Source organism: Thyridium curvatum, assembly GCF_004353045.1.
Source record: "Thyridium curvatum strain D216 chromosome Unknown NODE_15_length_556224_cov_80.126021, whole genome shotgun sequence".
Taxonomy (NCBI): domain Eukaryota; kingdom Fungi; phylum Ascomycota; class Sordariomycetes; order Thyridiales; family Thyridiaceae; genus Thyridium; species Thyridium curvatum.
Genome location: NW_022156770.1, coordinates 476976 through 489876, shown reverse-complemented (window position 1 = coordinate 489876; position 12901 = coordinate 476976). Strand labels below are relative to the sequence as shown.

Here is a 12901-nt window from a genome sequence, read left to right as displayed (position 1 = left end):
AAGTGCTGCGCCCTTTTCAGCCCTGATTACAGACTCCGTCAATTCATTCATCTGACATGGTACTGCTTCTTGCCAAAGACTAAACACGATATCTTTAGACCCTGCTTTGTTCAAATAACATCTATCTCTCTGTGTTTTGTCACTCCGCTGAGGCCTCCTAATGAGTGCCGTTGCTACCATTGGTCATGGCCGCCTCCGGCCGCGTGCCATTCTGCTCGCTGTACTTTACACCCTCGGGGATCGCCTTGCTGCGGCCTGTGAGACGCAGGTGGACAGGGTCGTCGCCAATCTCCTCCATCTTGCTCTCGAGCAGTTTCGTCATGTGCTTCACGACCTCCGCATGCTTCGGGTCGTTGTAGATGTTGAAAAGCTCCAGGGGGTCCTGCTCGCAGTCAAACAGCTCCCACTCCTTCTCCTCTTCCTCCTCCGTGTTCTCGGCCTTTCCGGGCCGCGCGCCCAAGACCCCGAGGGCCTCGTTGTACCAGTAGATGAGCTTGTACCGGCGGTCGCGGACGCCGTAGTGCGCGTAAGCCTGATGGATGACATCGTTGTGCATCCAATAGCGGTGGTAGGCAACTTGCTGCCAGTCCTCTGGTGTCTTGCCCTGGAGCAGTGATCGGAAGGAAAGACCCTGCATGTAGTTGGGCACCTTCTGGCCGGCCAGATCTAGAAACAGCGGTGCGAAATCGACATTGCAGATGATGTCGTCGCATACACTGGCGGGCTGGATCTCGGCGGGGAAGCGGACGAGGAAGGGCATCTGGAACGACTCCTCATACATGAAGCGCTTATCAAACCAGCCGTGTTCTCCCAGGAAGAAGCCTTGGTCCGAGGTATAGATAACGAGCGTGTTCTCAGCCAGCCCATTCTGATCCAGGTACTCCAGAATCCGACCCACGTTGTCGTCGACGGACTGGATCACTCGGAGGTACCGCTGCATGTAGCGCTGGAACTTGAAAGCCGATAGCTCCGCCGCATCTTTGAATGTGAAAACTGTGCCGTCGTCCTTGTCGATGAGCTTGATACTCGGATCCGTGGGCACCTTTCGCTGGGCAGAGCCAGACTCTTGCTTGACGCGCGTGCCGACCCGGTTGCCGCCGTCGGGCTGGACCAGGCCGAGATCTTGGTAGGTGAGATCCTCAGCCACCCGCATCTTGGCGACACGGGCCGCCTTAGCCCGGTTCCTGTAGTCGTCGTTATACGTCTCGGGTACCTTGATGGGCTTGTCCGCGTACAGGCTCTTGTGCTTCTCGTCGCACTCCCAGGACCGATGGGGTGCCTTGTGATGGCACATGAGGAAGAACGGCTTGCCAGAGTCCTTGGTCTCGGTGAGCCAGTTCAGGGACTTGTCTGTGATAATGTCCGTGACGTATCCATGCTCCTCGACCTCGACGCCGGGTGCGTCGGGCTTGTCCCGGTTCATCTCGATGAACTCGGGATCCCAGTAGTCTCCCTGTCCGGGCAGCACCGACCAATAGTCGAAGCCCGTCGGCTCGTGGTCATACCCTTCTCCCAGGTGCCACTTGCCAACCATAGCTGTCCGATAGCCCCCGGCCCGGAGATGTTTGGCTACATTGGGCATGTGCTTGTTGATCTTGTTGTCCAGAGTCATGACGCCATTGACGTGATTGTGGGTGCCGGTCAGGATAGCAGCTCGTGACGGCGTGCAGATGGAGTTTGTAACGTAGCAGTGGTTGAACTTCATGCCCTCCGTAGCCAACCTATCGATGTGCGGCGTGTGATTGATCCCTGCTCCGTAGGCACTGATGGCCTTGGATGCATGGTCATCTGCCATGATGAACAAGATGTTGGGTCGTTTGGACGACATCGTGTCTGTCATGTTCATCGCCCGACTGGGATGAGGAATTTTTCGTCTGAACGAAAGGAAAGGACTGCGATCATGGATCCTTGTGTAGGGTCAAGAAATTGAAGACACGCTTGATTGTATGATTCAGGGAGTCCAGGATTAGATGTAAGGGTCGAGCGCCCCGGATGTCGGCCTCATCGAGAGTCGGAGCTTTGTGCCCACGGGAAGAGGACCCCCACGAGGGTATTGATTCTTTATTCTGGATCCCTCAGAACCGCCATGTTTTCGTAAAGATCGTGTCCTACTCAGATCCGTTGCGGAGCTGGCCGGCCCATTCCCGCGGTGCGACAGCGGCACTCGGCCTCGGATATCCTAAAACGTTCTAGCCCAATCCCCACAGTCATTCATTGGGGTGTCCGGATCGCGAATGGTTCACGTTGTGCGCCGATGGCACGGGGAGGTTGGGAGTAACCTACTTTCAAAAGGTTTCAGAGAGGGCTTGAATATGTACACATTCAAAGACCATGGCTGCATCGGATTTGACAAGTCTTCTTCACGCCGGAGGTCCCATCTCAAACACTGAACTTGATTCATATAGGACATTGGGCTGAAAGTTGAACGCCCTCAACCCTTTTTCCATCTCTGATTCTTCATCTGACCCTTTTACTGCAAGATGGGGTCGTCAGTGGCCCGTTGTCCTCGCCTCAGCTATATTCTGCGTAGTTCCGATACGCTGAGCATCATGTTAATCATCACAAGTGGCCCGGTGCATCTACCATGGCTCCTTGAATGCTGAACCTGACATTGTCTTTCAGCACGCATCTCATCATGCATGGCACATGTCTTCAAACCCAGTATGGAGAAGTTGGAGAATCCTGGTCAGCTTGTTTTCCCTCCCATTCTTGTACAAGTACGTTATTCTCCCCGGCTTGGCCCTCCACCTCCATTCGAGGTCATGCCAAGTCTGGTCTAATTAGTGTGCTAGAAGGGATGAATTATGGGTCGGCGACAGACTCCCCATGGAGCAATGACCACTACCCCAAATTTTCAGGTCGGAAAGACCTCTTAAACAAAGTCGCTTCGTCGCTCCGTGGTTGTCCTCCTTTGGCCCTCTCTCTGTTTGCTCTCCTCACCGTTACGCGGTCACCAACACAAATACGAAAGTCATTCACATAACGCTTAGTGTCGATTGTGACCACACGATGATGACCTCTCAATTGAAGAGCCAGCCCAATGCCGCGATGTCCAGGTGAGATACGCCGAGCTCAAGATTGCGACGATGGAGTCTCGTACCAGCTGCTTCCGCTCCAAAGCCCATGCCACCAGCGCCCTTGCGTGCTCGCAATGCCGGTGGCGCAAAGTGCGCTGTGATCGACGGCCGGGCACATGCTCCAACTGTAAGCGGCTCGGACTGCCGTGCAACCCGCCCGTCTACGCGACAGCGGACGACTTTGCTGCCGCCACGGCAGTGGCAGACTCTGGCGGCGGGCCGATTCCACAGTCGACAGACAGCGACAACTTGCTGCCCTTGATACTGAGCAAGCCGCGACGACTGAGGGCCAGTCGGGCCTGCGTCGCCTGTCGTCAGAAGAAGACGAAATGCTCCGCAACTCTTCCAGCCTGCTCTGGCTGCCGGCGGAAGGGGCAAGCGTGCGTTTACCCGAAGTCCAGAAGGGCGACTAATGATCAAGCCGGAGAAGGAGGCGAAGATAATGCTGCAGACCCGGTCGATGACCTCGGCAACACTCCGAACCAGGACATGGGTTCAAGTTCCACCATCCAAGTCGGCGAAGAATCACCAGCAGTGGACAGATCAGAAGTAGAAACCTTGATCTCTGTATCCGGTCATCGCCCCTCCGACACAACGCCACTTGAATTGTCGAGCAGCATAGCTGCTTCGCAGACGGGTTCTCAGGAAGCTCGAGACAGCGTCTGGAGTCACTCAGATCTCCTGAATGACTTGCGCGCACCACTTGTTGACGCGTTCTTCGAGCTGATATATCCTTTGCCATCCTACACTTTCCTCCATCCGCAAATCACCAAGAGACGAGGCAAGAGTGGCATGTCGCATCGCGCTTTAACATCCGCCATCTGTGCCGTCGCTGCTTTGTATCTGGGAAGTATCAATGGTGTCCGTGTTCGCCGTCAGACAACTTCGTCGTGGATTCAAACAGCTGAGCAGAGTCTCTGGATGAACCTAGAGTCACCAACCATCCCACGACTCCAGGCTCTATTGCTCGTCATTCAATACCACATGGAAACAAGTCGCTTCCAGCGCGCATTCATGCTGACCGCCACGGCATCCCGCTTTGCAGCAGCCATGAGGTTGAACCACGAGCGCACTGACCTCGACTTCATTGGGCGTGAAGTTCGCCGCCGCATTCTATGGTCTTTGAAAATTGTCGAGCGCTACTTCTCGGTGGGCCTCGCCGAGTTCGATCCTTTGCCGATAGAGGTCATCTACATTGACTACCCGTGCAGCGAGGAAGACTTTACGGCCCTACGGCACATTCGTGACGAGAAGACCCAAGAAGCCGAAGCCCGTGAGCAGGAGGAATCCAAAGCAAGAGGCAACCAGCCAGTCGAGGGTGGGGCGTACGGCTTGATAATGCGCCTCGAAGTCGTCCGTCGTGACATTATGAAACTGGCCCGAAGTGTCGCTCCCCTTGATGAGCCGCTCCCTTCGTTGGTTGAGTTGCTGCAGCATCACCAACACACTCTCGACAGCATCGGGGCTCCTGCTCCGCTCCCTGGAGACGATGCGGGACTAGACCCTGCTGCGGATCGCTGGCTACCCCGGCATATCCTTGCCCATGTCTCCTGGCATCAAGCACACTGTGATCTCTACAGGACTCTGCTCCCAGGCTACCCAGAAGCCGCGCCTGGCATTGTGATCCAAGCCACCGACCCTGGCGCAATCGCCGATGCCGAGAAGCAATGTGTCCATCATGCCACTCGCGTCATTAACATCATCACAAGACTCAACCAAGAGTGCATGCGCCGGCCGCTACTCGAGTTCGACACTGCAATCTGCGTATATCATGCCACAAGGCTAATACTCTTCATCTCGAGGTTCGGCACCTCTCCGGCCAGGCCAAGCGGCGAGTTTGCGGCCTCGAGGGCTGAACTGTGCCTGGCAGCGTTGAAGCGCTTCTTTCCCACTTCGCCGTTGGCCGCACCAATCATACAAGAGTTGGAAACGTCGCTCAGGGTGTTCTCGTCTCAGGAGCGCCAGTCGCAGATGCTGCAAGCGCAGTCTCCAGCGCAAGTAACGCAGGTGCTCACGTATGGGACATCAACGTCTCCGGAGACGGCATCGCCTTTTACTCCAGAGCAGATGGATCATCAAGACTCGCACACAGCACGGTTGTCTGCTGCTGCCCGCGCGCGCCAGCGACTGGCTATCCATAGTCTCCTCCGCCAAGCCGACTTTTCAGATCAGGGCGGCGAAGACGATAGTGATGAGACGCAAGAGCCGCCCGAGGAGCCCGCTCTAGGCGCGGCTCAGGCGCGTGGAGAGACAGACTCTTCTGCGTTGGGCGATGCGTCATCATCCCATAAGATAGGCCCCGATGTCGCGACGAAAGGGCCTACTACGACCGAACAAAGTCAACAACAGAGTAATCACGATAATAGCTCCCCTGCTGCCAACTTGGGGTATGCGCTTAGTGAATGGGAGAGCCCAGCATCGACAAGCTTCCATCCAGAGACAGCCTTCAAAGCTGCGATGACGCCAGGTGTCGGAGAGGCACAGCCTGCTCTGTTCTCCTTTTGTGGGCCTCATGACTGGGAGTGGTTGTTTGACCCGGAGCAACAACCAACACACCCGTGATGTCAGGTCTTTGCAGAGTTGTACAGAGATTCGAGTCCATTCATTGACTTTGACCCCCAAGTACTGTATATATGGTGCCGAGGATAATCAACTTGAATTGGATTCGCTACGTCAATCTTATATCCATATCGGCGTATCCTTCTCCGAAGTTGGGCTCTTTCTGACTTCACCTAAAAGTCATCCTCCTTCATCTTGAGAAGGTGAGCCCCATACACTTGGGGCAGGGCGCTCTCCGAATCCCGCTTGGCCTTCTTGAAATCATCTTCCTTCATCTTGAGCTGATGAGCTCCATAGACTTGGGGAAGCTCGGTATCAGGCTCCCTCTTGGTCTTTTTGAAGTCATCCTCCTTCATTTTGAGTTGATGAGCCCCATAGACTTGTGGCAGGGCCGCATCAGCGTCGCGTTTGGCCTTCTTGAAGTCGTCTTCCTTCATCTTGAGTTTATGGTCCCCATATACCTGAGGCAGTGCACCGGCCTCGGCTGTCAGCCAGGTCAGCTAATACGATTTCCATAGATGAGATGTCCAGATCCGTGTAGACTCACGAGCTGCAACCGGAGCAGCAGCGGCAAAGCCAGCCGCGCCCAGTGCTACGAGAACAATGTTGGAGAAATGCATAGTCGGTTTCTGCCCGTTAAGAGTTCAAAACAAAAAGGCCTGGATTTCACATAACGCCAATGTCGCAAGAGGCGTGAACGTCTCAATAAGAATGAAAACGACGTGGAGAAGCGTCTACGAGCCGCGCCAAATTCTTACACACCGAAGCTTATCTACTATACTACAACCTTCCCTTTTAGGAGCGATTCGGCGTGTCATTTGTGACCTTGATTCCTCTGGCTAAATCATGGTGCAGGCAGATCCAGTTTCTCTCGATCCTCACTGCACGCCTGGTTGGTGAACCTTGGAGGCAAATAGACACCGCACAAACCCACTGTTTCACGAACTCGCAGATCACACCAGAAAGAGGAGGCGCATGCTTTGCACCTTCCCGGAACTGATAAAGTTCTGGTCTTGTGGGATGGCGATGCCGTGTAATGTGGTATATGCAGCCTATAGAGATATTCGGTTGTGATCGAATAGACTTCTGCTATCACAATGCCGCAACCAGATCGGCCGCTCATGCTCATGTCAGCGTCAGCCTGATACATGTTACCTGCCTCTTTCGCTCGCATTCTCCGAGAAACATTCCGACATGGAGTGCGTCGGACACCAGACCTCATGGAGTTAAGAGCAGACACACAAAGTCCTTTTTGTCAGCGAGGTGGCTCGTGAGGAACAGAGGGATGTGATTCCATCTACACATGCTTGATAACCTACCTGCATATTCACACTTCACCTTTCTACAGTTTCTGCTCATGACAGAAAACTTCATAGACACAGTTCACCATCTTGATAACCATGAAGTACGAACAGATTAGTGAGTCTGAGGAAACATTGCTCCAAAATGATGGGCATGGTGTCACCCGATCTGCAAGGCGAGACTCTCAGACAAAGCTTTTTGGGCTGTCTGTACTTTTCAATGCCCTTCTCATCATTACTTTGGCCGCCATAGTTGCCGAGAGGCAATTCGGAGAGGCTTCGTCAGATAATAACTGGCTGAGGCAAACGTCTCACTACTGTATGGAACTGGTCTTCACGCTTCCACCTTTACTGAGACTGACTAGTCATGATAGCGCCGCTCTGGGGAAGTGACCTCGAGAAGAAGCTTGTCAAGGTCGATAAGTTGTTCGACGGCAGTCTCTTCGAAACGGCGAATCCTTCGATCTACCGCAACGGTCTCTCGCCCACAGAAGACGTCGACAGAGCCTGGCAAGAGCTAGAGTGGATCCGCACGTTTCCCATCACGGCCAACGACGTCAGGGGCATCGGCAAGGACCCCGAGCTGGCCGTCAAGTTCCCACCCGAGTACGGCCTCGGCGACGACGCATACGTCGCCCAGCTCGACATCTTCCACCAGCTGCACTGCCTGAACCTGCTGCGGCACATCGCCTGGGGCGAGTTTGACCGCGACGGCGTGACGGCGAAGCGGCCGTATTCCGACCTGCACTGGATCCACGTCACCCACTGCACAGAGCTGATCCGCGAGAACCTCGTGTGCGGCGCGAACCTTGACGTGATCACCTTCAATTGGAAGGAGACGCAGGACCTGCCGTTTGCCGACTTCAACGTGAACAAGAAGTGCTCCAACATCGAGGTCTTAATGGAGTGGCAAGAGAAGAATACAATTGTGGCCGAGAGGGCGAGGAACTTTACCAGGCCCGCTGGAGCCAAACAGGTGCCCATCAGTGACGAGTACTTCCGAATCTTTGGGATAGAAAAAGTCGATCTTCACGCGGGAGAGGCACATGAGCATTCTTTCAAGGACGCACAATGATTTCTGGAATGACTATTCCATAAAGCATTGGTACATTTTCCGGTTGACTTGAACCCTCTGAAGCATACACCCAGAGTTACCTCATCGATCAGGAGAAATAAAGTACATATTTTCGATGTTTTGCTGTACGACTACACCTACAAATCACTTCCAAAGTGAATGATGTATTCCCGCTCAATAGTCTGACCCCGATCGACAGAATGGCTGAAGCCAAGGGTACTTCTTCTGCACCTCGGGACCGACTGTCCAATTCTTCTCATTGCGGATATGGGCCTTGAATATAGGATTGAGCGTAAGATGTCGCCCATCAGCAGACTCCAATATCGCACCAGAGTCCGTATATGGCCACCTGACGGAGAGAGTGCCACCTGTAAGCTTCCGGAAGCTTGGAAAGTCGTTCCAGTCCATGTGTTGAATGACAAGGTCTCGAACAGCAGGCCTGCTGTGCAGTCAGCAAAAGGATTTTGATCGAAAGTCCCGCCGAGATCCTTACCACATCACCAAGTCTATCCACGCCGGATGCCGGACAGTACGTTGAAGACGGGTCGGCTTCATGAAGTCTGGGACGTGGTCGTAGCTCTGCTTGTCACGGCGGAGGTACCAACGCAAGAGTTGCGCCAGGACATACAAGTATGCTATCCTCTCCGTCACACCTTGAACAGATGACTTCCAAACCTGAGCCGCGACGAGTTTCGACAGCGGGCGTGACTTGTCCGCCTCTCCGGATGGGTTGAGCAGGGATGAGATGCTGGGAAACGTCGCTTCGTTGAGCTCGTTGCCGTGTTCTGCCATTGGCTGGGAGGCAGCGAGCACGCCGTGGACGAGTCTATCCAGGTCGCACATTGGTTCCGTATGCGGCGGTACTTGCTTCCAGTCTCCGTCGTCCCGCTTGTCTCCCTCCGGGGAAGGAGCTTTCCCGGGAGGGTTGTCTGTGTTTTTGTCCGCAGTAGGGGTTCCCATGACGTCTTCTAATATGAGAGGGCGGAGCTCATCGCTCAGGCCAAAGCCAAGAAAGCGAAATTCCTCGCCATAGTCCATCATATCTACTGCCATACCGAGGTCGAAGGCCAGAGGTAGGGTGTGGAACCGGGGATCCAACATAAGAGATGACGCAGCCTCGGTGATGTGATTGTCGGACAACGTGGTGAGAGAATTCAGAAGAGGAATTGCTTGGTTTTGAGCCTCTTTCCTTCCAGGAGATGTAAGCACGGCAGAGGAACTTGGAGGAGTGACAGGAAGCTGTGACTCGTATCTGCTCAGCTTCTCGTTCGCCTCGGCGAGCTTCTGCGATAGTTCAGCAACCTGCTTCTCCAGTTTATCGAGCCGCGCTCTTTGTTTGTCCCTGCAGTGCCGCTGGTTGACTCGATCGATGGCTCTCTTCTTCTCGACCTGCCACGCAGTCATGTTGGATACACGCCGGCTGGCCTTATCGTCACTCTTAGGCTTGCTGCCTCCTCCTTGTTCCACCTCCATTGTCATGCAAGGGAGTGCAAGGAATAGATGCTCCTCAGGCCGAGGCTTGCTTTTGGGTTGTAGATAGGGAGCGGGAGGCGGAAACGGGACCAGGACCTCAGTTCTCTGCAAAAGTACATGAAATCAAGACGCGCACGTCATCCGTTGGCTTGGTCGCGTATTGATCTCGATGAGTTCTGAATGGTCCTGAAGGTTACACACTCCAAATCCAGATGCTTTGCTAATCCACCCAACATATGTCGACACAAGTACTTGCGATATTGGATCTGTTTGTCCCTAGGTCCGCAACGGAAACCAGAATCCTGTCAATCTGCACCTTCGTAGCCAATTTCGACACTACCATATAAATCCCTTGCCCATAGCAAACCATTACCCCGCAAATTGAGGTCGAGGCTCTAGTCGTGACTATTATTGCCTTGAGGTTACTCTGGCTGGAAATGGTTTTCCTACTAGGCGATTGTACAGAATTCGCTCCAAGCGTGAGTCCGTCCTGCATTAAGCCCTGGGGACTCTCGAGGTACCGGCCAGTAAATCCCGCCCACACCTTCGACACATGTCATGTTAGTGTAGACGGGAATGCCATCAAGAGCCGCCGACATGACAATGCGAGCGCGCGCAGAGCTCTCGGAGGATACGGTCTTCACTGTGATAACGAATGTGAGTCCCAGGATGGAGAAGTCGTCATTGCAGTCATTGCAGGTCTTAGCTCTTTTCAACAATCAAAAATAGCTCGTGTCCCCAGAAGACAAGCTGGCGCGAGAACTTCCCTGCTTCTCCTGACCAGGCCCTAGTGATCAAAAATAAAACATCATCATGATGAGACCTATCGTGTCCGACACTGTCGCAGGCCTCACATGGGCTGTCGAGGTCATTCTCACAAGGACTACATCATTGATGGTACCTTGTGTAAGACGGGGCTAGGGGCCAATGCCAGCGGGTCTTAGGGAGCTTTGACCCTGAAAGTCAGACCGGATTCCAGGCAACAGCGCTCCAATGCCAACCCCAATCGGCCGCTGAGTGCTGGATCTCCAACTTCACAGCCAACATCCCTTGAATTGACGTCGCGACACTCTGTAGAGTTGGATTCGGTGTCGAAATCAAGCCCACCAAACTGATCGTGCATTCATTTTTCTTTACCTCCATCCGTTTTCCCGCTCCATACATCAAAGATGCTCAGAAGGAGTAGTAGGCTCCAAAAGTCGCTCTCGCGAGCCGGAACCATCCCGAGCCCAGCGTCCGATACCGCGTCCCCCGCCGACACTCCCACCTCTGCGACCAAGCCCGCAAGTAGACGCAAGGGCACCACCACCAAAGCCCTCTCAGCCCAAAAGGCCAAACCGTCCCCATCACCTTCTATCACGGGCTCCGCGTCCATCTCCTCCTCTTCCTCCTCCTCGCTGCCCATCCACACATTCCCCTCCGCCGCGGCATGGCAGTCCTGGCTCGACGCCAACCACGCGGCGGCGCCCCTTGGGATCTGGCTGCAGATCGCCAAGAAGTCCGTCGCGGCCAGGGCGCCGACCGTGACCTACGAGGAGGCCATCGACGCGGCACTGTGCTACGGCTGGATCGACGGCCAGCGCCGCGGCCACTCGGCGTCGCACTTCCTGCAGCGCTTCACGCCGCGCCGGAAGGGCAGCGTCTGGTCCCAGCGCAACGTGGACAAGGTCGCCGCCCTCGAGGCCGCGGGCCGCATGCGCGGACCCGGACGGGCCGAGGTCGAGGCCGCCAGGGCGGACGGGCGCTGGGCGCGGGCGTACGCGGGCTCGAGCACGATCCGGGTGCCCGAGGACTTTGCGGCGGCGCTGGCGGCGGCGGCGGCGGCGACGGCGGACGGTGCGACAGGGCCGGCGGCGGAATTCTTTGAGAGCCTGGGCAAGACGCAGCGGTACTCGTTCCTGTGGCGGATCGAGACGGCCAAGAAGGCCGACACGAGGCAGAAGCGGATCACGCAGTTTGTGGAGATGCTCGGGAGGGGGGAGACGTTCAAGTGACGGAGTAGATGCACGAGGAATTTGGCACACGTTTAAACAGTGCGGCATGAATCTATTCTCCTGCGCCAGTCTCTCATTTTATGCCTCTAACCCGAAAGCCGCTCCTGGGGGCCTGAATGACCGCAAATCCCATAGAAACAAAACGCCTTTTTGTGTCATGTTACCTCCTGGGCATCTACCTAAGCCGACTTACCCAGCTCCTGGGCACGGTCGGTCGCGGCCTTGACGGCCTTGTCCACAATCTCCTTGAAGCCAGAGTTCTCGAAGCTCACCAGCGCGGCGTGCGTGGTGCCGTTGGGGCTGGTGACGTTCTTGCGCAGCTGGCCCGCGTCCTCGGACGACTCGACGAGCATCTTACCCGCGCCCAGGCAGGTCTGCTTGGCCAGGCGGGCGGCCTGCTCCTGGGGCAGGCCGAGGGCGGTAGCGCTGGAGATGAGGTGCTCGACCATGGCGAAGAAGTAGGCCGGGCCGGATCCTAGTAACATTCTTTGGTCAGCATAGAGTCCGCGCACGAGCAAGAACGAGTTGCACTGTCTATGAAAGGGGCGCCCTTTCTTACCTGACAGGCCAGTGACGACGTCCAGCAGCTCCTCCTTGCTGACCCACTCGGTGGCGTTGCTCACGCTCTCGAGCAGCTCGGTCGCCAGCCTGCGCTCCGACTCGGACACGTCGGCGCCGGCGTAGAGGCCCGAGGCGCCCTCGCCGACGAGCGCGGGCGTGTTGGGCATGACGCGCACGACGTGCGGGGTGCGGCCGTCGGGCGTCGCGGACCACGCCTGCAGGCTCCGGATGGGGATGCCGGCGGCGATGCAGATGACGAGGGGCAGGGCGCCGCGGCCGGCCCAGGCGGCGGCGAGCTCGCGGCAGGCCGTCTCGGCAACCTGGGGCTTGACGGCGAGGACGACGAGGTCGGCCTGCGCCGAGGCCTCGACGTTGGACTCGCTGGTGCGGACGCCGAGGGCGGCCATCTTGCTGCGGTTGACCTCCCAGGGCTCCGAGACGTAGATGTTGGCCTTGGGGATGTCCTTGGCCAGCAGGCCGCCGATGATGGCGGCGGCCATGTTGCCGCCGCCGACGAAGCAGAGCTTGGCGGACGAGAGCTGGGGTGCGGACATGGTGAATGGGGGTTCTGTCTGTAGGTTTCGTGACGGAGACGCGGGGGAGGGGGGTTAAGAAGCTGTGATGGCTGACTCTTGCGACGTGAGTCTAGATAGCTACTTCAACTACCTGCGCACTTCTTTATCTTCTGCTCTGTGTAATCGTCTTGCACTCTTTGGACTTGCTGTCGAGACAATGCCGCGATTAAGCGGCTCAAAAGATGGTTTTTGCTCCACCGTGCTAGTCTAGCGACTTTGCTTTGTGGTGATACTTGTAGATACGGCGGGCTTCATTGGCCGATGGCGGCGGTCCAGTCCACCAAAG

At 56.0% G+C, this 12901-nt stretch overlaps 7 protein-coding genes across 7 annotated transcripts; 3 read left to right on the top strand and 4 right to left on the bottom strand.

Moving 5' to 3' along the window:
* Nucleotides 1-157: 157 nt before the first annotated feature.
* On the bottom strand, nucleotides 158-1828 carry E0L32_003528 (uncharacterized protein; the record flags this gene model as incomplete). The annotated part of the gene is made up of 1 exon (XM_031137838.1): nucleotides 158-1828. One exon carries the CDS (start codon nucleotides 1826-1828, stop codon nucleotides 158-160), a length of 1671 nt encoding a protein of 556 aa, XP_030998677.1.
* Nucleotides 1829-3086: 1258 nt separating this feature from the next.
* On the top strand, nucleotides 3087-5639 carry E0L32_003527 (uncharacterized protein; the record flags this gene model as incomplete). The annotated part of the gene is made up of 1 exon (XM_031137837.1): nucleotides 3087-5639. One exon carries the CDS (start codon nucleotides 3087-3089, stop codon nucleotides 5637-5639), a length of 2553 nt encoding a protein of 850 aa, XP_030998676.1.
* A 170-nt stretch (nucleotides 5640-5809) lies between these two features.
* Nucleotides 5810-6256, bottom strand: E0L32_003526 (uncharacterized protein; the record flags this gene model as incomplete). The annotated part of the gene is made up of 2 exons (XM_031137836.1): nucleotides 5810-6120; nucleotides 6184-6256. 2 exons carry the CDS (start codon nucleotides 6254-6256, stop codon nucleotides 5810-5812), a joined length of 384 nt encoding a protein of 127 aa, XP_030998675.1.
* Nucleotides 6257-7036: 780 nt separating this feature from the next.
* Nucleotides 7037-8012, top strand: E0L32_003525 (uncharacterized protein; the record flags this gene model as incomplete). The annotated part of the gene is made up of 2 exons (XM_031137835.1): nucleotides 7037-7256; nucleotides 7312-8012. 2 exons carry the CDS (start codon nucleotides 7037-7039, stop codon nucleotides 8010-8012), a joined length of 921 nt encoding a protein of 306 aa, XP_030998674.1.
* Nucleotides 8013-8186: 174 nt separating this feature from the next.
* E0L32_003524 (uncharacterized protein) lies at nucleotides 8187-9485 on the bottom strand (the record flags this gene model as incomplete). The annotated part of the gene is made up of 2 exons (XM_031137834.1): nucleotides 8187-8451; nucleotides 8506-9485. 2 exons carry the CDS (start codon nucleotides 9483-9485, stop codon nucleotides 8187-8189), a joined length of 1245 nt encoding a protein of 414 aa, XP_030998673.1.
* A 1169-nt stretch (nucleotides 9486-10654) lies between these two features.
* Nucleotides 10655-11479, top strand: E0L32_003523 (uncharacterized protein; the record flags this gene model as incomplete). The annotated part of the gene is made up of 1 exon (XM_031137833.1): nucleotides 10655-11479. One exon carries the CDS (start codon nucleotides 10655-10657, stop codon nucleotides 11477-11479), a length of 825 nt encoding a protein of 274 aa, XP_030998672.1.
* A 179-nt stretch (nucleotides 11480-11658) lies between these two features.
* On the bottom strand, nucleotides 11659-12594 carry E0L32_003522 (uncharacterized protein; the record flags this gene model as incomplete). The annotated part of the gene is made up of 1 exon (XM_031137832.1): nucleotides 11659-12594. The coding sequence occupies one exon, from the start codon at nucleotides 12592-12594 to the stop codon at nucleotides 11659-11661; it is 936 nt and encodes a 311-aa protein (XP_030998671.1).
* Between the last annotated feature and the right edge of the window lie 307 nt (nucleotides 12595-12901).